The sequence below is a fragment of the Pseudomyrmex gracilis genome, unplaced genomic scaffold (genome assembly GCF_002006095.1).
Source record: "Pseudomyrmex gracilis isolate BER0280 unplaced genomic scaffold, ASM200609v1 scaffold_251, whole genome shotgun sequence".
In the NCBI taxonomy this organism is placed as follows: domain Eukaryota; kingdom Metazoa; phylum Arthropoda; class Insecta; order Hymenoptera; family Formicidae; genus Pseudomyrmex; species Pseudomyrmex gracilis.
Window position 1 is genome coordinate 64,164 of NW_018020835.1, and position 26,252 is coordinate 90,415.

Sequence of the window (26,252 nt, forward strand, 5' to 3'; positions counted from 1 at the left end):
AGAGAGAGGTGATCTATCGAAATCCTTGATCGTTACAAATTGTTTTATCATAAATTCTGTGTGAAATTTTTTTTACATAAATTCACTTAACCAATTATTTATATGATAATGTTATTACATAAAATTTTATACATTTTCTTAAACAAACTTGTAAAAAAAAAAAAAAAAAAAAAAAAAAAAGGAATTTTAAATGGAACGAACTGTGAAATATAAATTTTACTTCAACATATATATAGAAGAATAAAAATATGTCGGTAATTTTATTTTATTATTCCCACTCGCGCGTAGATGAATAAAGATTGCGTCGGGAGAATAATAATGATGATGAAATGCGGAAACTGTGCATTACATTTAAACACGCTATTAAATATTTAGCCGCGAACGCATTTCGGGGGGAACGCAATTAATAAATTCATTGTGCCGCGCATTCGGCGTTATTAGTGTTATTACTCACTTCGTAATATCGCCTGTGGCTCTATTTAGCGTCATTACTCGTGCTCGACGTACGTAATGGGACTCGAATTCGATTATCGAGTTGTAGGACCGGAGGTTTTAAACATTCCGGTCACGTAGCGATGAAGTGCTAACGAAGATAGGACAAACACGCGCTCAGTTTCTGGATCGTTAAATATTCCAATGCGCTATCTCTCGACTACACGGCTCTCGTCGCAGAGGGATGCGTGCGTCTCTCCAACATCCCCCCCGGCCGGCGCGCGTCTCTCATCCCGGAATAGGGTTGTCCCAGCATGATAGGGGAAATCAGCGCCCTTGGCTAACCCTTAATTAAGTGTCTCTCGTTACCCATTGGCCCTATATCATCAATAATTTTAGTAAACCGTAGACCGAATACTAATTCTATTAATTGTTGTAGTCGACGCTCGAGAATTTTGCCATGTACACGCTCACGTCGAATCCACGTCAAAAGTTTCTCCAACTTGTGAACAATGAAAGCGGATAATAATAACAATCGCCGAGAGAGAGAGAGATGTCACGGTATAAATTATTGAGAGAGACGAACGAAAAAAGAGAGAAAATCATTTTGCAAGATAAATATTGTTTGGCGATCCGCAATTATATTGTTCAATATTTAATGGATAATAAATTACGGAGATATAGAATTGAATGTCTTTGTGAGAGTGGGTATAAAGTAAACTATAACGCTCCGGGAAACTGATGTACGCGCGCAGAGATTCCATTAAAGAGAACCGCGTGTATAGTCCGCGGAAACTCTCTGGTCGGGGATGAAGTTATTTTAATGGAGTAGCACGTTTCAGTTTCCGCGTGCGAGACCGCGGGACGCGCGTTGCTCGAAAAGTTTGTCGCTTTAAATACCCCTCCCGACATTGACCCGCATGTCGTTTCGGGAAGTGGCCTCTCCCGGCCTCTCGCGTGTATCTTCTCGCGCGGCCGCGGAATTCGCCTCCCTCTCTCTCTCTGAAATAACAGCCCCGGTAATTCCCGGGGGGATTTTTCGTAATTGAAAAACTTTTCAGCGGCCTCTCGCTAATCCTTTGAAACGGACGTTAGAGCCTGCGAATCCGCCACAAGCCTTTTCCCGCTCAATTCTCTTAAGGAAACTTTACGCGAGTTTGCTCAACCGCTTGCCACTCGTGCGAGGAAAACGCGCGTTACCGTGAATAGACCCAGCAACCGACGTGCGTTTTCTGTATTTTTTGATGACCGTGTAGTAACGAGAGAGAAGCAATAGCTATTTGAAGGAAAAATTATTATATCTTTCTATTTTGCTTTTTTTTTTTGGGCGGTACACGCATGCGTATATACAGTGTTGTGCGCGTTTCAAATTTATTCGCGACTCGAGCGAAAACAATTCTTCTCGCGACACGATTCCGGAAACGGAACAATTTCCCCGCGTTTCTCTAATTAATTAACTCCGCTGCGGTGCTGATTATCTTGAAACTTAAACTCTGTTTAATCATCATTAACTCCCCGATAACCGGCTGGCGCAAACGTTTCTCGGGAAAGGGAACAAAAACAAACGTATAGTCGCGCGCGCGACGACGCGCCAACCGGGGGTTTTGTCGCGTCGCGATGCAACCGTCGTCGTCGTCGTCGCGGCCGGATAACAACGATAAGCTCGCTAAGAAATTAGTAAATTACAGCGGGGCGAAGCCTCTCGGGAATGTCGCGAGTTACGAGCTTGAGTCTTTATTACGCTGATGAAAAGAGACGTGAAAATTTCTACTTATAATTTCCCCAAGCTAGTCGTTTATTCCAAACAACATTCCGCATAGAAATTTGTCTCAAAAATCTAATTGGAATCCGGTCAGATTTCCGGAAAGAATTCGAACACAGAAAAAAAAATGGAGTTGCTTCAATTAAAGTTGATTTGTCACGGGCTGCCACAAAAATAGATAGTTCATTCATTTGCGTATGCGATTAATTTAATGTCTAGATTGCTTAAAGCAACTATCTGCTGTGTTTAGTGCAACAATATTGATGTTGCATCAACAGGATATATTTCAATTAAACCGATACTGTTGATTCAACATCATTTTTTTGTCCGTGAAGATTCTTGTTTTTTCGTAAGAATTTCCTCAGATTCTGATCGAAATATAGAGAATAATTTTCACATATTCGTATAATTCTTTTGTTTAATTGTGATACTTTGACAATCTACATACAATAATTGAATAAATTATAGATCTCAGAGTCAACAGGTCGAAGCGCTTTAAACTTGCGCTCACCCCTCTACGTTTATTTCCTATGAATTAAAAGTATGTCGAGTACGCGCTTTCATCTCTCTTTATGTCACTCGAAACGAATAGAGACGGAATAGAGATGGAAATAGAGAGCTCGCTGTATTATACATTCGCCTCTAATTTTTTGCGGAACTGATAATTTTCTTTGTGTCTTCGCAAGCGCAATAAATAACAAACAAAAAACGAAACAAAAAAAATCTGCAAAGACAAAGTCGGGATGAAGCGTTTGCGTAATAAATTTACAATTGTTTGAAGCGTGATTGTACACGCACAATTTTCTCTTGCACTTTATTCTAAATCTGTTCTATTCGTTCGAATTGTACAATAAGATACTATTTGTGGATACAATATATAGTAATTTTGTTACATTAAAATCGTGTAAGTGTCACGTAAGTGTCACATGAAGCTGCGCCAATAATGCCTCAATAATATCAATCAAAACAATGAAAAAAAAACTACAACTTTATTTGTAAAGGCATTTACGCCACTGCCTATACGTAACCAAATACACGATTACGCAACAATCGAGTTAAGACGATTTATTCTTCAATTGTCTTCTTTACTGCATTAAGTGCTGCATCAAGTATTCGTGACAGTGGATTATTCCTAACGTTTTCTGTTATATATGAGATATATGCTTCTACTTGATGTAAGTATTCTATCACCTGTACTTGTGTAACGATTGGATTCTGTGGAAGAATTTGATCCTGTGTAACAGTTCGATTCCGTTCATTTTCTATCCACTGATACAATATATTGTAAAGAGCATAGTAATCATTAGAGTGCTCTCTTATGACGTCGTCAAAATATCGATTCAAACTTTCCGCAAGATTATATACATCATCTGACACAGCTTCAAATAATATATCTCCTAATAAAAAAAAATAAACATATTGAAAAAATATATACATATATTATTGACGTTATTATAAATATATATATATATATATATATATATATATATATATATATATATTATTGACGTTTGTTTTTACAATTCTCCGAGAAACAAATAAATTAAATATAAACTAATTAAATACAATAATTAAATATTATTGAATACATTACCATCCAAGTTTTCTAGTTTGAAAAGAAGATTATCTTCTATTACATCTAATAAGACACGTATTGTAAGAAATTTTTGTTCAATTCCGCATGTTATCTGCAGATTGGTCAGAAGTGGAATTTTACATTTCTTAAATTCTGTTGCTAGTATCATGCATTTTTCTACAACAATAGTATGGTTCAATAATTTCAACAACATTGCAGTAAATTGTTTTGTGTCGCTTTTGATTATCATTCTGAGTGCTTTTTCAAAAAAGTCGAGTATTGTTTCTACGTGACCGTATATGTTCCGTACGTGATGAAGATTAGAAAAATCAAATACAAACAAATTCTTTTGTTTTATATTATTAACTAGTGTCAGCCAATTGTAGTAGAATTCCAAATGCCGTGCGGGATCATAGTTAATTGTGCGGAAATACTTCATGTTGTACAAAATACGAATCAATTCTTGCATGTTAAAAATATCTTTCAGTACTAACGAATTGTGAGAAGAAGCTTCCGTCGAGATTGTTTCTGATAATATCACGAGTATGGCTAATATCAACGTTAAGAGATGAACTGAAATATAATTTTTGATTTTTGATTTTTGATTTTTACATATATGATTATTATTGTTACATATAGTATATGATTCTTTTCGATTATAAGTGTTATCATTATACGTACCTTTGTCGTAGATTCTCATTAAGTAGATTATAGAATATATGAAAGTACCACTTTTAAAGTAAACAATCCATTTCGATGTGGGTCTCATTTTTACGACGAGCGCTGCCGAATATAAAAATTCGAGAGTATGTTTTACTAAGGATTTGATCTGATCATTCTTCAAACAAAACGTAAGTTCGTTAACTAACTTATGGTCTTTTCCAATCCTTTCAATCATTTCGACCACGTAGTCAGGTTTTGTTTGGTTCACCTTAACTTGGCAAAGAATAGAGAGAATTTCTACAACTTTGTCCTAAAAAAATATATTTATTCAGATTAAAGCATAGGTAATATTAACAATTAATAGAATCTATAAGGCTCTCTGAGACGTAATAAGCAATAAGTATATGTGAATACGGTCAATAAGAGCAAAACACATTCAGCGAATAGCTCTTATTGACCGTATTCACATATACTTATTGCTTATAGGTAATATTAATTCTATCTATATACAGGGTGTCCCAGCAAGTCCGTATCACCGCTCGTAGGCGAGTAGAAGGGGTTATTCTGAGTCGAAAAGTCCTTTACCATTTTGCGAGATTCGCAATAATAATAACGAATTCTTAATAAATAAAGATCCGCGAATGAGCGTGCAGCCACGTGCAAAATGACAGCTCGGAGCTGTCATTTTTTCGCGCGCTCCTACGTCGTAGTAACGGAATGAGAGGAACTAAATAACCAGCATATAATATACATAAAAAGTCAATAACTAACTAATGTGACGCGAAAATATGGACTTTGTATTTTTTTAATTCAAATGATAAAGTCTAATGTCAAGAGATAAGTTAAAAATGAGTTTTTTAATACTTTTGTAATTACTTATTTACTTATTAATAATTATTTCCTTTTTTTTATTTTAAGGTTTACACAGAAAGAAATATTTAATTATTACAAGAAATTAAATTTTTTTTTCTATTCTTTATAGGATTTTTTAAATACATAATAAATAAGTAAATAAATGAATAAAATTGTTATATATTCCGTTACTGCGACGTACGAGCGCGCGAAAAAATGACAGCTCCGAGCTGTCGTTCTGCACGTGGCTGCACGCTCATTCGCGGATCTTTATTTATTAAGAATTCATTAATTATTGCGAATCTCGCAAAATGGTAAAGGACTTTTCGACTCAGAATAACTTCTTCTACTCGCCTACGAGCGGTGATACGGACTTGCTGGGACACCCTGTATATATACATATATATATATATATATAAATTAGTGTTTTTTTTATATATATTATATCTTCAAAATGACACTACAGCTCGAGATGGACCGTGGTATTCAGAAGCCTAACCTTCCACTCAATTGTAGAGAGTGCGAGAAAGGACGAGGTTCTTTCTCAGGTGGGCTTCTTACTACCACGGAAGTGTATACCGCTCCGAGGTTTAACTTCTGGTCTCTTACCAATACAAGTTTTACGGAGGGGCAAGGTTGTTAGCCTAGCGCCCAATCTCCAAACCGGCTAACTGATTGGAGGCTCGATTCAGTTTGCATTTCAATCGGTAAGTTCGACTGAAAGAGACCGGTCCGGAAAAATCCAAAGTTTGTGTGTGGATTCAAACTCGGGATCTTTCTGGTTGTGTAGCCTCTCCGCATTTAGGTCGCTGAGTCACACTCAAAATCGGTGCATATACAATTGCACACTAATTTATATTTTTTTTTATATATAATATAAATAAATAAAAAATTGCCTCGCGTCCCTATCTTTTTTTACTTATATAAATAAATATATTAACGTACCTTACAAAACGGCGTTGGTTTATTGAGCAACAGATGTCTCACTAATGTCAGAAATTTATATTTATAGAGAAACTGTTTTACTTCCTCATATTTAACGGAGTGCACTAAAACTTCAACTAGATACGTTTGAGCGAGAGTGGGTGATGTTACCTCGCGGATCTGCAATGAGAAACATGAGGTATGTGTGTGTTTTAATTAATTTGTTGTCATCACAACGCACACGAAACGAACTAACTGATTGCTTGGAGAAAATCTCATCAAGAAGAAAATTTTTAGTTCCGACCACATTTATTCAAGATGAACGTTTCTCCGTTTAAATATCGAATTATGTTAAACAACTTTCGCGGCGTACTACTCGTTCGCGTTTGTCTTTATTATTGTATTTGTATATTATCGTTCGAAAGTTTGAGTGTGTTCTATAGAAACGGTTGTGTAGAACGCTCAAGCCCACACACGGACGACAATATGTCCTTACGTATAAACAAAGATTTGTGACACGCAATGTGACACTACGCAAATCATTTTTCTGATATGCAAAATTAATGTTAATTAATTTTTTATATTAAATACTTAAATTATATAAATTAATATCTGCAAAAAGTCAGTAGATTGCTATGATGATGTGCAATTGTAGGTACATTTTCCAGCTTCAACTTGCATTTTTTAATTTTATCATTTTATTAAAACAATTAATAATTGTTGTGCGATGTTGGTTTTTAATATTTACGTGCGCGCGCGCGCGCAAGAGAGAGAGAGAGGAGAGAGCTATTGGAAAAGCTTATCCGAACTATCTTGTCGGCCGATCGGTTCGAACAAACGAGGTTCCGCTGTATATCTTTTTGAAAAAATTAATTAATTAAAAAAATTACCTCGTATAGATTGTTCAAACACTGGCAAATCTTTTGTCCTGTAATTTTAATTCCCGAATCTTCTGAATATACTAACAGTCCATAATCTTGTGGAGTAATTTGTTTAATTATATTTTCTATTATATTCTTTTTTGTCACATCTTTCTTGTCTCGCTTACTGTTGTTGCATTCTTCCACTTTTACGTTCATTTCTGTCAGTTCTTTCGGATCGCAGCAGAGATCGATAATATCCGTTTGTTAAAAGAAATAATATACGACGATGAGATGAGATTATTCTTGCGTTTCGCTAAAATTGAATGTATGTAAATGTAAATATATATCTGTTCACACACGCGAACAAATCTTGTTTGCCCGTGCTCCTTTGCACATTTTACTACTTACTTAAATTTTCTGCCAAATCATAACCTGCCTGAATTTCGAGGTGTCCTGACTGAGGTGTTTATACTCACAAGTATACACAACTGAAACTTCTCACAGGTAGGGACACATGCGCAGACAAAACTCTCGTTTGCTTCCAATTTGCTCTCGCGATTGCGATGTAGAAGAGACTAGAAATGGTACGGTTGAGCAGCGATTGTGCACTTTCTGTGCACTCGTGTGTATTTATTTGTGATACAAAAAATGCAACGACATGAATTTGCGGTCATCGGCAAGAAGATTCGGTATTCGGTATTGGCAGCGCTGCAAATATTATTGTTGAAAATACGCGACAGATAACTTTCCAAGTCTTTTCCACGAGAGTGTGTGAAAACACGTGACGTTATATAGATGGTGCAGTTACTTCTAGAAAGTCTCTAGTTGTGTCTGGTTGTTAGAAACACGTGATCGAAGCTGAATTTTCACTTTCCTTCATGGAATTTTCATTTGTTTTTTAACGACCGTGAACAGCTAAGTCCGTAAGTTGGAAAGAGAAACGAAATACGAGGAACGAAATATTTCGCCTCTCTATCATGAGTTTATATCGCGTTAGGCGTGCAATTTAACACGTATCGCGAAATCGCATTAATTGCGGCGTTCGAGGCGTCGGAAAATTATGGAACTAAATTTGCGTGCGCGCGCGCACGTCTTTTCTTCCCGTTCCCGCGTGATTATTCGCGTCCCCCGTTCGTCACACACTTTCGTTTATATCGCCGCGCGGGAGGGAGATAAATTTCACGCCGTTATTAAGGGACGCCCTCGAGACCGAAGTATCTCATAGCTTCGCATCTGGTAAGGATAATGTTTCTCGCCGTCGTCGTCGTTGTCGTCGTCGTCGTTATCGTCGTCGTTGTCGTCGTCCCTTCCTCTCTGTGCCCGTAAGAATTCCTGAGACTTCCTGTAAAAAGAGCATGTTTCGACGTTACATCCTGCGCGCTGATGTAATCAGCGTTTCGCTGGAATTTGCATGAGACGCTCTCGCGTTCTCAGCTGTTGTTAAGCGCACCGATATACGTTCCACAGAGAGAGAGAGAGAAAAAGAGAGAGAGAGAGAGAGAGAGAGAGAGGCAAGCTTGATAAAACGCGTATAAATATTAAACTGTTGTTATTAAAAAATAAAAATACTGGAAAACGTGTATTCGACAGAGATATTATTACGGTAAATATTTAGTCGACGCGCGCGCGGAGAGAGAGATATTATTCTCTCCTTTATATGTTTTTCACTTGTAATTAGCGTTCCGTTGGAATTTGCATGAGATCCTCTCACGCGCTCTGATGAAAACGCGCTGATGTTATACCGTAGAATACAAGAGAGGGTTATATATATATATATATATATATATATATATATATTAAACGTATAAATATTAAACTGTTAGTATCGTTTATAAAAAAAAATACACGTTTATTCAATCTAAATATCATTGCAGAAAATATTAATTTGACAGAGATACATATATATTGTATCTTCTTTTGTGATATATTTTTCGTTTCGTTCGCGCGAGTATATATAAAGCCGCGTCAGCGTTGCGTGTGTATATTCTCGAATCACGATAAACAAGTTTAGCGTGTCGTTGTGTGTGCTATAATCGCGTCTTGCGCTCGGAGATTAATTATACATAGCGCTGTGTGAGTATTAAATGCATTTATTAGCGCAGCGTTTGCACAAGTCGAGAGAGAGCTTCGTCGCAGGAAGAGCCGTTGTACGGGCTCTTGAACGAGCGACGCATGTTTCCCTGGCGTAGTATGTACCACGTGGCCACGTGGAAATTCCATTAACCGCCAGGGCAAACTCGGCAAATTCGTCGCGACGATCCCCTAACTTTGCCATCATCGCCAATCGACATGCGCAGCTAACCTAATCGGGACCGTCGCTTTAAGTTTCGCCCCCGCAACCGAGGAAGGATTCAACGAAGCGTTCAAAGCCAATTAAGAAATTGATAAAGCGACCTGACGGACAGAACACAGGAGGGTTCTCTCTCTCTCGTGGCAATTTTCCCCTCGCGCGCGTGGATACGCAAAATTCACGCTGCACGTTTAACTTTACAGCGCGCATCGTTAACTTTGCAGCAAGCTCCCAGCTCTCTCTCTCTCTCTCTTTCTCTCTCTTTCGATCGATATTGTCGAATGCGCGAGCGGAAATTACACCGCAATTCGCGTCGCCGAAGAGAGGAGCAATGCTGACGATGATGAAGAGACGACAGAGAGAGAGAGAGGGTGAGAGGGTGAGACAAACTCGCCTTCGCGTTACTCTCTCGCGTTTAGACGTGGCTGCGTCTAAAATCACATTAACCGGCTCCAGAAACTCTGTAAATTCGCCGGGTCGGTCGGTGTTTCCGGCGAGAGCGGGTTGGTGGGACGATCTTCCCAACCTGGTCTTCTCGGGCGCTCCACGCGACTCTTGGGGAACTCTCTCTCCAACTCTTGGCATCGTGTCTGCGCAACGCGTACTTGGATCTCGTTCGCCTGGGAACTTGGTTAGGTTTTAAGCATCGATCCGTCAAGAATACGACGCCCGACGATATCGATATGCAACGGCTCCGATATATATACGGAGTTAATTAGCGCGCGCGCGCCTACCCAATCACCTCCGCATTTATCATTCACCTAATATCAGCGTCGGCGTAATCGAGCACAATATGATTGGTTATTAGCGCCGCGTGTGTGATTAATATCTTCTCTCAGAGAGATTAGAAAGATTTTGACAAGCAATTCACAGGATTTTCCGCGTCTCGGAAAATTTCTACACTGAGAAAATAAAGTTGGTGAAGTAACAAAATAGTATTCGATTCAACTATATGCAGCGGTTCACGGGCTGTCAATAAAATATTGATTAATGTAAGAAGATATCATGTTTTCAATAGATATAATAATTAGATTATACCGAAAGACAATTTATATATATAAGTTGTTTTAACAAAATTTATAATTTGCTTAAATACAGGTAACTTTGAATGTACAACACAATAGGACAAGACAATATTTTGTCTGCTTATAAAAAATAAGCAGTTTGATTAAATGAAATACTTCGTACAAAGAAATTCAGATTATATTCAATTAAAGTAAATGAGAATTGCCTATCATCATCTTTTTTAACATTATCTTTTATTTGAAATTATCACAACTTATGTTCGACAAAACAATTCATGGTTTAGTGAATTAAATACGTTCATTACCACTATTGTTAATTCAATTTATACGAATTTGTTATCTTTATTACCATATGCTTGAATTAAAAAACCAAGTATTTCAGATAACAAACTGAAACTCAACTAAACGCATTTAGTTGAGTTAATAGTATCTTTCTCTCAGTGTATGCGAATGAATATAACGGAGAGATTTGTGATGGAAAAAAATGAATTTTGACAAATACTAAATAATTCCCTTCGAATTATTTTGTTTTGGAAAGCAACGCTTTATTATCTAAAAATGTATTATTGTTTTTTACTCCAAAGAGTTGTTTTTTTATGTACAGCTTTAAATAATTTTCATTGAAGAGTAACTGTTGCAAAAAATCATGATGAAAGTCACCATTTCAACTATCGAGTTCCAACTTTCTGCAGACACTTTTCACGTAGCGTAAAAAAAAGAAAAAAACCACGAACAAGAAAGAGTTTTCCGCTTCTGAGTTTCACGCGAGTTGAAAACAATTCTCGACCGTACTTTTCCTCGCGAAGTTCTTATGTATTATCCCGAAGGAAACGGCACTTGGTCGGCATTTTTGAGAGAGACGCGTCGGTTGAGTATATGGACACAACAACGGCGGTGGATTCCCCGGTTGCGCCTAGCTGTGAGCATCAGTGCGCGACAACAAAACAATTTTAACGACCATTTTCAAGAGAGCGTCGCGAAGAGAGCATCTCCGAGAAAACAATCTCGTTTTCTTGAGATTGGATAGAAATTACATGGATAAGAAGTGGCGCAACATGAAGAAGTAATTTTCGTATATTGCTATATATAGCAGTCTTCGCGGTTGTGTTATTAAAAATTTAATCGCGCGACGTCGAATGAAGTGGAAAAATGTATATCGAAAAAAAGATTGCGCAAAAAAAAAGATATGGCAAATATTTAAAATAAATAAAAACTATATATATATAACTTTATTAAACTGCGACGAGGATAAAAAAAAAAATCCTGGGAAAAACATATTTTTGATGGCGAAAGAGAGTCTATCGTGTCGGACTGAGGCAAGACGCAACTTAAATCGTACTTATAACCCGATCGCCTATTAAAGATACTTCGGTAATTAACGTAATTATCTCGACGATTCTCTTCCTCTCTCGGCGTTCCATTCGACCGAACCAGACGACGGAACCACTCGAGGCATCGAACTCGATCTCTCTCTCGTTCCCTTCTCCTCTCCTCTTCTCCCCTTGCGAATTCACCGCCATTGTTGAGCGCGCATTTTTTTCTCCGACAATTTCTGGAGCGATCCATTAATTCCCGTTCTAAATTAATTTTTGCGCGATATCGAGTCCAATAACTATTAACCGTCTCGGGTTTTAGCCTCTGTAACGTGTTATTATACTGTGGAAAGATTGTCTTGAAATATCTTGATAAAAAATCTTGATAAAAAAAATTTACAATAGAGACAATACATATATTTTTTATCGAATGCGAAACAATACGAGCGAAAATACAATTCCGAATATGAATTGTTGTAAAAAAAAAAAAACATTCTACACAACGCGCGCGTAAATCTCCATTTGCATTCTTGCTGCCTCCTTCCGCGAACCGCGACACAAATCGCCTATATTCCTTTTTTTTTTTTTTACGAGCACCCGGTCATTTCCACGGTCGTTAAGTGCCCATAAAAGGATGATCTAGCGAGTTCTGTCGCTTTAGTTCAAGTGGATTTCAACACCACATACATGGCATCTCGTTTTTCACAAAAGCTCTTAAGCTTTACTGGCGGTTAGAATCAAGCCTTTTAATCTTGAACTTATTTTGCGCGTTTGATTTATCGTGGCGGTCAATTTTATCATTTTTCATTAATCGCGAAAACGACACTCTCTCGCGTAGAAATTTATCCGGAATCTAATTGGAATCTCCAGTTGGAAATTTTCCGGAAGAAATCTCATAGATATTCCGACTTGGAAACATCTGTTCATTCAGATCGTTACTTGCTGTTAAATATTTATTAACGTGTTGCAAATTATAAACACACAAAATAATTTCTATATCTTTTTTCTTCCGACTTCAAAGCGAAGTTAAAAAGGAAGGTTGTTTTTTTCTCTATATATATTTTCGCGTCAACTTCAGCAAATTCCACAGCAGCCCTAAAGTTTTGCAGAATTTTTTAAGAGCATAGAGAGAGAGTGTAAAAATATACATCCTCCCTCTTGTAGTTTGTTAGTTATACCAGTTCTTCTTCTTAGGGTCCTCACACAGAATCAAAGTTCCCGCTCGCTTTTCTGCGCTTTTTGCGCAAACCGATGGAGCACCTCTCTCGGTAAACTTTCGGGAAAGTCGACAACCCCAGGGGAGTCGTTGTTTATCCACTTTTCGTGGCGCTGTCTTTGGCCAGTCTCGCGTGTCGAGTAGCTTGAATTGATCGACGACTTCGACACACTAGAGCGCATGTCAAAGGAGAGCTCAAGTAAGCGAAAGAGAAATAAAGAAGATCCTCGTTCCGTTCTTATTATACGATTCTCTTGTTAAAAGATACGATCGGTTATATATATATGATTTCTATCTTTAGCAAAAATGAATGAATTGCTCGATTCTCTCTTTATATAAAAATTTAGCTAATTAAACACATTTCATTCTCTCCATTACGCGCTTCTATACATCCGATTAACTTTATTTTCTTCTCATCGGAAATTATTATTAATCTTTGTTAACAATTCTTTGGTATTTATCCGTTAAATCTCGATGAAAATTTCGTTAGAGCGCTGGTATTTTTATTTTTTCCGCAACAATTTTTTATTGAGAAAAAATCCAAATTAATCTAAAAATGTTCTTCGAACACCGAATACTCGTCGTATTTCCACACCAAAGTGATTTAGAACAAAAATGGGTCAATGGATCTCGATGCGATATATATATTTGGTTTACACGCCGTTGGCGACGTTAAATACGCGCGTCGCGCATGTTTGTTTCGCGGAACGTGTCGTCAAGAACGGAGGCATTGTCTTGTTCGAGGGTGCGCCGCAACAGCCGCAATTTGCCACGGATTTTATAACCGCCGGGAAATTTCTCTGTTGCTAACTACACGATTTTTTATTCATTACCGAAACACGGTAATCTATTGCCTACTTGTTTTTTTTTCGAATTTATTTCAAGGAAAACGTTTAATTTTTGATCAAAATGCATCTTACAAAATTCTTTTGTATCTTCATCTCTCAAGTGTGAACTCGAGTCGAAATTTAGCGTCTATATTGAACCTCAATTTTTGAAAAAAAAAAAAAAGGAAATTTCGGACGTATAGCAGCGTCAAAGTAGCGTCTACTTTTTTTCTTGCTCCTACTTTGAGCCTATCAGAGCCTATTTTGAGCCTATCAGAGCCTGCAATGCGCAGTCTGATCTGAGAATTGAACCCTACTTTAAAACTTTAGCAGGAAAAAAAGAAATTTCGGACGTATAGTGAGCCTATCAGAGCCTATTTTGAGCCTATCAGAGCCTGCAATGCGCAGTCTGATCTGAGAATTGAACCCTACTTTAAAACTTTAGCAGGAAAAAAAGAAATTTCGGACGTATAGCAGCGTCAAAGCATAGGGTTTATATAAAACTTTGTTTTTTAACAAACTCGTGGAATTATTTATATTTGTAAATATTATTTATCCGAATTTGTGAATTTTAATTTAATTTTGAAGGTAGAAAAAAATTTTTACAATTACACACGAGAATGCATTAGCTGTCTGTTTGCGATATAAAGAATTATTATGCTGTAATATTGGGCATGAAATTTTATTATGTTCCTTGTGTCGCAGCTCGTCCCGATCCCGAAATCCCATTAAACCGAGACTCTCGTTCTTAATTTGGTTTCTGCCGTGATTCGCTGCACAAAGGAGTTCGACGTAAATTCGATGGAGGCGCTACTTCGGTAGAGGAGGCCGAACTCAAAAGGAAGTCACAAGCTATCCATCCCCGTCCCTCGCAATATATATCAATCTTATATCTGTATCTTTCTGAAGAAAGCACCAAAGGTCTCCGCCCTCTCTCTTTCTTTCTCTATACACAGTGAGTATCAAAATTATGAAATCCATCGATATATACCTTCGCTTCGCGTGTAAATGGTGTTTATTTTTTCACGAGGTGTTTCTCTAAAAGTATATATATAGAGTTGAAACAAACTTGGAATTTTTCTTCTCGCAACAAAATATATTTGCAAAAAAAATCATTTTTAAAAATTATTGAGATCCCGTGAAATATCTCTATTAATATTTTGGACACGCGAATCGATCAGCGGGGCTGAATGAGCCATGTGAGGGATAGCACTTTCGTCTTCCTGAATAAGAACGGGACAAGTTGAAGGACGAGCTCCACGCAGATCGAAAGTGAGTCGATCGATCACCGAACGTCTCTTTCACGTCGTGCTTCGGTTTATGTATGGGGGATGAGTTTTCGGTGTAAGTAGCATCGCGCACACGTGGATGGCGCGCCGTGGAAATCGTTGGTGGAAGAAAGAGAGTGAGAGAGACAGAAAGAGAAAGAAGGAAAGAGACCGAGTGAGTGAGTGAGTGAGTGAAAGAGAGAAAAGGAAGACAAGCCGAGCAAAAGAAACCCCCGAAGAAGATCGTCGCGGAAAGGGAACGATCGTAAATTATTCCGCGCGTTTAGAGGGTTAAGCGACTCGCGCGCACTCCTTTCAGTTATCCTCATCCCTCCGGGCTTCCGCCTTACACGACGCGCGATCTTCCAGCCCTCGCGACGAAATGCGAACGGGAAAGGGGTGAACGGAGAGGGTGGAAATCTATGGTGCCATTAGCATGGCGCTCGGACCCCTTTCCCGCCACTTTGCCCCCGTATCGCTCCCGCACCTGCCATAATTTCGACGCCTTCTTTTCGAGTCTACTTTATTAAAATAGTAAATCGGTCGACGATATAACTGCGATGTCGTCCCGCCCTTGAAAGCCCGTCGAAGCCCCCCTTGGAAAGCCCCTTCGAAATACGGCGAAAGGTATATCAAGAGGAAGAGTGCTTGGGGCAAATTTTTCAAGAATAATAGAGCAACGTGTGTTCTAGAAATTTTTACTACAACAGTGAGACTTAACCCGAGTCGAAATTTAACGTCTACATTGAACCTCAATTTTTGAAAAAAGGAAATTTCGGACGTGTAGCAGCGTCCAAGCAGCATCTACTTTTTTTCTTACTCCTACTTCGAGCCTATCAGAGCCTGCAATACGCAGCCTGATCTGAGAATTGAACCCTACTTTAACCCATTTGCATCATAAGCGCGTATATGTGCGCATTTTGCCTGGCCACTATCACCAGAGCGCATATATGCGCGCATTTTACTTAGGCATTTGTCACCAAAGCGCATATTATTTATACCAGGCCTGTCCAGCGGATAATAATTAGATCATCTGGCATGATCGATGGCATCTAATAATTAGATTCCATTCCGTTTATTCTTTATTTATGCAATATTGATTTTATTTTTCATATTTTGTAACATTTTCATTAAAATTTAAATACAGTAAAAAAAAATTTTGGTGATAAGAACGAATTTTTGACTTTTCTTTGTGATGCAAATGGGTTAAAACTTTAGCAGAAAAAAAAGAAATTTCGGACGTACAGCAGCGTCAAAGTAGGATCTACTTTCTCTCTTACTCCTACACCGAAAAAATTATATTCTTGTAAGTAGAAGATTTTATACTTAAAAAATCTTCTTCAAGATTTTAGATGATATTCTTCTGAAATTAAGAATATATTCTTTATTTAAGAATATATTCTTAATTTAAGAATATAGTCTTCTTCGATAGTGAGATATATATGTTTTTCTATAGAGGCTTTTTATATTCTAATCAGTATATATTCTTATCAATATTACTATTTAGAGGATTTTCCTCTTAAAATAAGAAACTCTTCTTGGCGCCTATTTTAGTATAAAATATACTTAAAGTAAGTGGGATATCCTCAAAATAAGAATACAATTTTTTCGGTGTACATAAAAAAAGAAAAATTGAGGTTCAATGTAGACGCTAAATTTCGACTCGGGTTATTTTATTTTTTAATTTTATATTTAATCAATTCCGAAAACAAACGCGCGCGCGCGCGCGCGAGAAGCAGTTTCCAATTACTTAATATATAGGTCGCGATTAATGATCTTCTTCATCGCCCGTTTCTCCCGTTTCGCGTATGCGCGATCATGTTCCGATCTTATCAACAGACAGAGACGAAATTGCGACACATTTGTTCTGCTCTTATCGCGTTTACGCGCGCTGTAGAAGATGCGAAATTTTATTTTGCCGTACGAGAGCCGCACACGCACGCGTTTTGCGATGCGCCTCTCGTTCCCGATGTGCGTCTAAATGCACACGTCGCCGTCGCGTCGACACCGCATCGCGCATACTTTATGACGGACCCCGGCCGTAAATGATCCGCGTGGTGCATCCAGACAGAGAGAGAAAAAAATTTTTTTTTTTTTTTTGTCGCTTTTATGCAAATTTCGATTCCCGTGACGTCGGCGCGCGATGTCTCGTTTTCTCTTTCCGACCATTTTTTTTTTTCGACCTTTGAAAGGTCGCCGGGCAAAGATTTGCTTTTTCGTTGTCTCGTTCAAGTCTCGCAAGAATGCGAATATCCACGTATTTTGAGAGCGAGATGAATAGAATACCGTTGGATGGAATTTATAAACTTCGGAGAAAGAGAGACGCGCGCGCGCGCGAAGAGAATATTTTTCTTGATCGGTGAGCTGCATCGTGATGCGCGGGAGAAAACCGCGAGGAAAAATAGGGATATCAGAAGACGCGTCGTAATATTTTCCTTTCCAACATATATATCCGGATGGAATATCGACAGATTCACACGCGAATCCGCGAGACGAAGCGAGCTGTTGAATACATCGAATGCAAAGGAGCAGCTTGCGCAAGAGGAAGTGAGAGAAAGAGAGAGAGAGATACTGGGGGAAGGGGGGGAGGGGGAAATCGCGTTGGCCGATTTCAGATCGAGATTAAGATTGGATTTCACCAAGAAAATTCGACGTTTCACGCTTGCGCAACTTCTTTTTTTGGTTTCCTCCCGTGAGAAAAGACGGCGAATCAAGATCGAGAAGAGAAACGTCGATATAGTCTATTTGATTTTAGACAGCTGAATCTCTCGAGCGCTGAAAAAGCCTATCCGAAGATATTAAACAAATGTTGAAGAGAAGTAATACACGATATTCGCGGGAAGATAAATTCGCGCGCGGTGTTCCCGGGAAACGGACTCTCTCATCGCGCCCGCGCGCGCGCTCGGAATCTCGTTTCTCAAAGTCTCCCGATAACACGGACCCCCTCCCTCCGCGGGATAGGTGCCAAATTCGATCGTCTTTGTGTGCATTGCCTTCATCCGGGCATGGGGGGATGAAGACTCCTCGCGCGCGCGCGCGCGCGCGCCAGATTATGGTTGATTCCGATCCAAGGATCCGTCAGGCGGCGAAGCGTCGACGGAATCGGGCGCGACGACAAGTAAGGACCGACCCAAATTGATCGAATGTAAAGAAGCACGGGTGCGAATAATGGCGGACGGGTGTCGGGAAACGCGGCGAGCATTGAGAGTTTGACGTGAGAGGGAATGAGAGATAGAGATAGAGATAGAGAGAGAGAGAGAGAGAGAAGAAAGAGACGGGAACGTGGTGGATTCCCCGACCGATTTCAGAACGAACCTAGCCAGACGCATATAAATTGGCTCGTGCGGCATGAATCCCTTTACATTTTAATCGCGACAACGTCGACGGCCGCGCGCACTCTTTCTCGTTTTCCCTTCTTGTCAACCCGCACCTCTCGTTGATGTGTGTGTGTGTATACATATATATACATATATATATGTCTCTTTCTTTCTTTCCGCCTTCCCATCTTTTTCTCCCGCAAACGCGCCCGCATCTCGCAGCTCCGGAACATACTCTTATCGGTAGTGATCGATCGAAACGCGCTCGCACTTATAGAAGCGGATCCCGTCGTAATTTCAGCCTCGAAGAATAAATAGGGAAAACCTCCCGCCATTTTCTGATCGATTAAATAATGGATTTGAAAGTCTATCTAGAGGGAAAAAACTACGTAAAACAACTACACACACCTGTTTCACACGGTAGAAAATAAATTTTGTTTTAAAACTCCAGTAAAAAAAAAAAAACCAAAAAAAAAACAAGAATTGTATTAAATATAATTAAACATTGGAATATATGTAAAAATTTAATTTTTTTAATTATATTTAATAATCGTTTGTATTTTACTTGCGCCAGAAAATAGAATCTGAGGAAAAACTAGACAGTTTTTTTTCTCTCAAAAAAGATTTTCTCTCTTCGATTGTGCTATTTGTCTTATTTCACTTCTCTTCGTGGTTACACGAAGCTTTTTCCACGGATCCGAACATATTGTTTTTCTATCTCGATTGTCGTAACTGTATACGACTATTTCTACGGCGTGGCACTTTCACTTTTTTTTTTTCCCGATCTAGCGCTACATCTTTTTACATCTCCCTTTCATGAGACTTTTTCTCCGTTCCTCTCTTGTTTGTATATGTTTTCTCTGTCTTTCTTATCTCGCTCGAGACTTTTTTCTACGGCGTGACACTTTCGCTCTCTTTCCGACATCGCGCGCTAGCGCCTCTTCCTCACTTTCCTCGCGACTACAAGGCTTTTCCGCGGATCTTGTTGCGTCTTGTGTTTGTCTCTCTCTCTCTCTCTCTCTCTCTCTCTCTCTCTCTTTTTTTTTTTTACACTGCGGCGAATATTTTTTTTACTGTTATGGCGCTTTCACTCTCTTTGCCGCTTTCGAAGACGCGTCATCCGCTCCGTCTCTCCGCGGCATTTCGCGATTCGCAAGCTGTGCGGCGGCGGAAATGCTCGGCTCTGTGTGGAAAACGACGGAGTGGCGACGGAGGGAGGGAGGATGAGAAGGGTATCGGAAGGAGAAATATAGGAACGCGCGCGCGCGTTAGGATGCGCTATACTCAAAGGCCTTTTTTCCATTCGCGACTCGTATATCTGACCTGTGAAAAGCCGAGAGCACGTCGAAACACGCTATATCCGTAATCCGCGTGCGGGGAGCATCTTGTGCGCGTGATGGATTCGGAGCGAGAGTGCGGCGAATAATGCGCGCGCCAAAGAACGAATCGTATAAAAAACAGAATAGACGACGGGATACTTTTTTAACTATTTACCGCGACGCGGTTTGTGCGGAGAACGTTTTAACCTCCCGCGGATTTTCTTTCAAACATTTCGATTTAACGAACAAAGTAGATAGAATATCAACGTTAGATGAGTGTTTAGTTTTTTTTTAGTACTTTTATTTGCTCGTTAAAGCTTTTTATATTTTCAAAATAAAAAAAAAGTAATACGCGTGGTAATATTTCTCGACTGCAAAAGTTGATGAAAGTTTTTTAGTTTTGTATTTCTGTAGGGAAATATGTGAAATATTCGTTTAGGGACTTGAGTGAGATGAAAACTCGCCGTAAACTTTTAAAGGTGTTGCAATTAATGAATAAATGAGCGACTTTGTTGAGCGCGAAAAACTTGGAAATTCTCTCGCTTGCTTTGGCGTCATCGAATGCACGACGACGCGCGGTCGACTTTTACGAGCGTCTTGACATATTCTTTCGGGTCGCCTAAGCGGCGCTATTCAAGCGCGGATATTTATCGCGGGTGACGATCTCTCTCATAAAATCGCTCTTTCTCCCGGGCGGTGGCAAAGAGCGCGCGAGTCCGCAACTCGTGAAAAAAAAAAAAAAAAAAAAAAAAAAAAAAAAAACGTGTGGTCGTAGAACGGGGGGTAGAAAAACGAAACGATGTAACGAGACGGTGTTAATAACCGGGACTTGGCGTAAACAAATAGATTTCCTGTCACGGACTCTCACATATAGAAACTTTCTCTCTCTCTCTCTCTCTCTCTTTCTCTCTTTCCATACTATTGTATACACTCGTAAAAAATTGCCACTTCAATGTCGTTGAAGCGCGTGCTCGTTTCGTTAATATTTCTCGAACAATTGTGAAAAGTTACACAGGTGCGAATTGTTGACACATCGGAAACTCTGAATTTTCTATTGAAACGCAACCTCTATTGCATATAATATTAAATATTTATAGATTAAAATGTGTAAGAAGTGTGTATATCACATGCAGAATACCAAAGATTTTAATATTGAAGTCGGTGAAATTATAAATTATTGTGCGTGTGTGTGTGTAATATAATTAATTGTAATATAATTCTTTTAATTAATTCAAATTATTGCATCTATCAATATATCTGTAATTCCAACTTCTGTAATTGCAAAAAGCTCTCTGTATCGCTGAAATATTTGTTCGGCGTTACTGCAAGTCATAATCTATGTAGTATTTAGGTTTCTTCTCATTTATCTGAAGAAGTAATTAATTGCCAGCTCTCTCATCCTCTTTCCCTTCAAAAAAAAAAAAAAAAAAAACCCCGACGTGCAAAAGGATTAAAAGACGTTTCTCGAACATTTGCCAGAAGAGAGGTTGTTTTTTGTTTTACTTCTTTATCAAAAGCGGCAAGAGATATTTTTGCTCTCTTCCCTTGCGACACGCGTCTCATTTCTAATATTGCAGAAATCTGCCATAGTGCGCGACGCGATTCGGATGAGTTTGCACGCGCAGGATCTGTCCCTGTAAAAAATCCCTCTTGATCTTTTCTCCGTTTCGAACTGCACGCGTCGCTGATCAGCATGAGCAAATGGACCATGACAGCTGTCAACTTTTAAGTCACGCGCGCGTGCGATCTTTTAGATTTGGTCGGCAACGCGTTCTTTGAAGGGGATAAGTAAAGTTATATTTGAGAGAAAGAGTACACACATGTGTGTGTGTATCTGTGTGTTTATAAAAATATTCTCTGTGCGCGTTGCATTCTTTTTGTTTTTAATTTAGAAAATTTTTAACTAGGAAACAATCTTTATTTTTATTATTTTGAAGAGTGATATATATATCAAAAATTTATAATTTTTCTTTAAATTGTCTTAACAAATTTATCTTTTTTTTTTACACTATCATCGGACATCCTCACGATAATTTGTGAATCCAGAAATAAACGTGATACTTCAGAGCGATATGGTAGTCTCCAAAATTTTTCTCGAGAAAGTGTAACAAGCGTCACATGCTATCATCTATAATCGCGTGCAGGCCGCGTTGATTTCTCCTCGCACGTGTAGCGTCGCGACGCTTGCTGCTCTCTACACTCTCTTTCTCTCTCTTTCATGCATACACACATACACACACATTCTCTCTCTCTATCTCTCTTTCTCTCGTTCTCTCCACACCCTATACTCGGGTAAAAGCTTTTGCAGCACTGTCAGGGAGGTCAACCGTGCGCCGCGGACGTGCCCTTAAGTGCAGCGTTACACACGTGCACGACGACGCCCGCCGCGCGATTCGAGGCTTCCCTCGGTCTCCGCGCGACTTGCGTGCGCCTGGCGACGACGTCACTTTAAATATATGACAAAGAAAGCGCGGGCGCGGGATGGGAAAAAATGAGCGCACAAAGCGTTCCCGACGGAATTTTCAAGTCGCCGCGAGTAGTGCGCGCTTTCAGCCGGGATATTATGGATTGTATGAAATAACGTTCTCTCTCGTAAATCGCTTACCACAGGTGTTTTCGCGTCTTTAAGTCGCCAAATTCTTTTTAAACTCTTAAAATATTTTTAAAATTTTCTTATTGTTTTGCGATTTAAAACCCAGGAAGAAAATTTAGATTTTTGCGGATTTTTTTTTTAGAAACGTGTGACTTTTTAAAAAGCAAAACTAATTTTTTTTTTTAAATTACCCGTAAGATTTTATTTGTTTCAATATCTTTTTTTTAAATTTGGAGTTTGTTGATCGCTGCTCTCGCGTTCAGAAACTATCGCTCTCTCTTTCTCTCTCTTAATAGTCCGGTGGACATTCGTAATTCGAATCTCAGACAATGTCCGAATTTTAGACAAAAATCATTTAATTTCTTAATCTTGTCTGAATACTAAGTCATGTTCACTTTCTAATGTATTTTATTGTATTATTTTTATTTTTTTGTTTTTGTATTTAATTATGTTTACTTCTGTTACTTTGACATTTGTACTTTTATTTAATTTTGTTATTTTATTTTTTTTTCACGCAACTATATAATAATACACATATGAGAGATGATCAGAAATAACGCATGAAAATCAAACTCGAAAAATAGCGAGCGGAAAAAGTGGAAAACCAACACGTGTGACTAAATTCACGTGACTTTTTACGTTTTTTAAAATCACGTGGCTAAAGTACAGTCACGTGACTTTAATCACGTGTTGTTTTTCCACTTCTCCTCTTCACGTGACGTTTACTTTAGTCACGTCTTTAAAGACACGTGTTGTTTTTCCACTCTTCCCTTTTTCTATTTTTCGAGTTTGATTTTCATGCGTTATTTCCGACACATCTCATATGTGTATTACACGGTTTGTAAGACGGTCATGCTTTTTTTCCGTTTCTGTGTGTCGGCGAGTACTGTGACATTTCAATCCGGTTTTTAATTTTACAGTTATATAAAAGAAAGTGTTTTATTTATGTATATAGTTTTTATTTTTCTTATAATTCAATCACAGCGTCGAGATAAAAGCGGCAACACAATCAAGATCGATAAAAAATCGATTGTGATTACTTCCACGCGCTTTTTCTGGCGGGATATATCATGTCTCAGTATTTTTATTCATTTAATTATTTTATGTGTATTTGTTAAATAGGGGATTTTTCTTGAGGAGATTTCTTTTCAGAGCGCTTTACAAATAAAGCAGCATCTCTATGTGTCTATCTATCTATTTATCTCTCTTTCTCTTATTCTGTTTCGATTTTTGCGGGCACGGCCAAGAATTGATCGAATAAATTTCAGAGACTCATCCGGTCACCCATAGTCGACTCAATACACCGCACCCGGTTACATATATGTTCTATCCAATTCTATTTTGTTGCTATCCAATCATGATCTCATCCGACGTGTCTCCGTCCCCGAGTCTTGATTGTCTCTCCTTTTTTAGAATGTGCCTCCTTTTTCTCCCTCCGACTTTTCTTTCGGCTTTAAAGATACTTCTTCGGGGCTTTCGCGGGACCATCTTCGCAAAAACCGAACTCGCCTCTAACCTTAATCCGATCTTTTTGTTCTCGTTTTATTTTTTTTCACTTTATCAGAAAGAAATACACATCGCGCGCATGATCTCCATGGCTAAGTATTGTAGACAGGAATTAAACAAAAAAAAAGGGGAGAAAAAAAAGAACACAAATGTTTTAAATTTTTTAATATAATTATATTTTAATATATATATAAAAAAAAGATATATTATAAAACATGTTTTATATATTTGTATATTTTAGAAACGTACTTTTCGTAATTTATCACGTAATAAAAACGAATGTAACACGTGCTACGTTTCGAATTACAAAAATTATACGACGAGACAATAAGCTTTTTGTAGCTTTTTTCGTTTCACGTGTTTTTCGTTTCGTTCGCGCGGCAAAGTTCAGTTTGGTATCGTAATACTCGTCTCGGCGATATTTTGTCTCGCGAATGTGTTGAGTAATTGCGCGCTGTACAATTACATCACCGCTAATTTGGCGCGCGCAACACGCTTTCTAGATTTTTGCGAAGCATTACGGGAAGAGAGATTGTATCCACGCGCTTAAATTTCCTCGTCAGCTTGAAAGCTCCCTTGATTTAATTCGATTAGCGTCGTTCGTAACCGAATTTACAGCAAAGTTCGGCGAGCCAGAGAGAGAGAGAGAGAGAGTGAGAGTGAGAGGAGCGTCCATGTGTGTGTGGGAGGAAAACATGTTCACCGAAGCAAATCATAGTTACCCGGCACTCTCGCGACGTTCGCTGTCCGGGAATATATCGCGCGGGGATGCGCAACGTTTGTTCATTAACGGAAGCTGGATGGGGTACCATTGAGACCTCTCGCTATGTTTCTCGCTTTTGCAATTTTCATGTGTATACAAAGTTCGGGAAATTATACCGGACCTTATATACAACATTACACATAACGAGGAGATACACGTTTCGCGTGAAATAATGAAAAAAAAAAAAAAAAAAATTCTATTCTCCACTCGTGTTTTCGATTAACGTAACAATATACACACACGATAATTGCGAAAGTGTCGGAGCATCGCTAACGTTCCGCACACGTGACGTTTTCATTCCCTTTGAGAGAAACATTTGTGCTTCACCTGTGGCGCGCGTCTCATTTCCGGGAAGATCAGAGAAATGTCCGACGAAAGAGGAGACGGCGGGGGTGGGGGGGGGAGGAGGAGGGAGAAGGACAGACACACTCTCATTGCCAAATTGCCAGACAGCGAGAGACGTTAACGAAGCACTTTGGCAGCTGCAGCTGAAATTTTCCTCAGCCCGTCATGTTCCTTTGAAACCCTCCCCCCCCCGTATGGTCGAAAGCGATTTCGCTCGGGCCCGCACACGTAGTGATCGATGCCCCGTGCAATCGTATATTGGCCGGGCGAACGCGATTCGCGGACGTTGCGCGTCAGGGAAAGAGACGCGCACAGGGCGGGATGTGTTACGTACGCGCGCAAGAGGGTGGCCCGGGAGGGAAGGGTATTCTATCGATAGATTCCGATGGCATTATACATATATATGTGTGTCGGGAGCCGAAGAGCCCCGGAGGGCTCTTTGTCGCGCGCGTGGTTAGAACGAGGAACAAAGGACGCCGAAATTAGTTTATTCCCTGATGGCCGCCGATGGAATTATCAGGTATATCCGTCAGGGGGTTCCGCCTCGCGAACGTATCATTTCATTTTATTCCCGGCGTACCGTATGAGGGGTGCGCGCCGAAATCCCCGGCGAAGGCACGCACCAGATCATCGCGCGCAGCTCGCGCGAGCTGACACATTTTTTTTCTTTTTTTTTTTTTTTTCAAACGGAAGTGTATTTTTTATTATAAAAAAAAAACCCTTCTCGCGTTGGGAGATTCCTATTGGACAGAGCATTATTACGCGCACGGTAAAACGTATTAATTTATTTGGTTGTAAAATTTCCGCGAAATTTTTCGATTCCCAGAGATATCGCGCAAATATAACTTGGTGCACGTATTACAAAACGAAAAAATTTTTTTTTTTCGAACGTATTTACGCGACGTGCCGCGTTCGATACGCGCGCATTCATTTGATTTGATGAAAGAGTCTCTCTCCCTTGCGCGACAGCTGGCACCGACTCCGTTACGATATTTTATCGCAGTGTACATAAAATGTCCCGAACGAAGCAATATTCTGCGATCAATCCCGAAGTTCCAGGTGGAAACCATCGGGACTTTTTATGGAAAACGTGTCTAACAGGCTGAACAAGACTGCGAAGTAAATTCGCGCACTGCACGCCGAACGAAATATTTTAACGTCGTTACGGCTGGTATACTACATGAAAAAAAAAAGGAAAAAAAAAAAGAAAAAAAAACAGTGTAACTACATTATGTGCGCCAATACGCGCGTTTCGAACTATCGGAGGATATATTGCGCAAAAATCCGGTGTGTTGGTTTTGTTGTGACAAATAGAACCCAAATCGAGAAAAACTTTTTTCGAAATCGACAACGTGCGCGCCAATGTTTTTTTTTTTTTTTTTTTTTNTTTCNTTTNNT

The 26,252-nt window shown here is 39.1% G+C and overlaps 2 protein-coding genes across 5 annotated transcripts in view; one reads left to right on the top strand and one right to left on the bottom strand.

The window, feature by feature from the left end:
* Positions 1-26,252, top strand: part of LOC109859249 (PDZ domain-containing protein 4) — a 174,260-nt gene that overhangs the window by 51,754 nt on the left and 96,254 nt on the right. The gene's annotated exons all lie outside the window — the stretch shown is intronic.
* On the bottom strand, positions 3,000-7,649 carry LOC109859250. 2 transcript variants are annotated; one of them, XR_002250691.1, is made up of 7 exons: positions 7,481-7,649; positions 7,100-7,385; positions 6,231-6,389; positions 4,452-4,743; positions 4,265-4,343; positions 3,789-3,947; positions 3,000-3,591 (listed from the first exon to the last, which is right to left on the bottom strand). XR_002250691.1 is itself a non-coding variant. In XM_020437298.1 (6 exons), the coding sequence occupies exons 2-6, from the start codon at positions 7,286-7,288 to the stop codon at positions 3,260-3,262; spliced, it is 1,527 nt and encodes a 508-aa protein (XP_020292887.1). In that variant the 5' UTR covers positions 7,289-7,385; positions 7,481-7,649; the 3' UTR covers positions 3,000-3,259. The 2 variants fall into 2 exon arrangements, 1 of the variants encoding a protein (XP_020292887.1); XM_020437298.1 differs by having other exon boundaries at positions 3,789-4,343.

Coding starts and splice junctions, on each gene's coding strand:
- LOC109859250 (XM_020437298.1), bottom strand. CDS start 7,288: ATGAACGTAAAAGTGGAAGAATGCAACAACAGTAAGCGAGACAAGAAA. Junction 4,744..6,230: donor AACCAACGCCGTTTTGTAAG/GTACGTTAATAT, acceptor ATATTTTTTTAG/GACAAAGTTGTAGAAATTCT. Junction 4,344..4,451: donor AATGAGAATCTACGACAAAG/GTACGTATAATG, acceptor ATTATATTTCAG/TTCATCTCTTAACGTTGATA.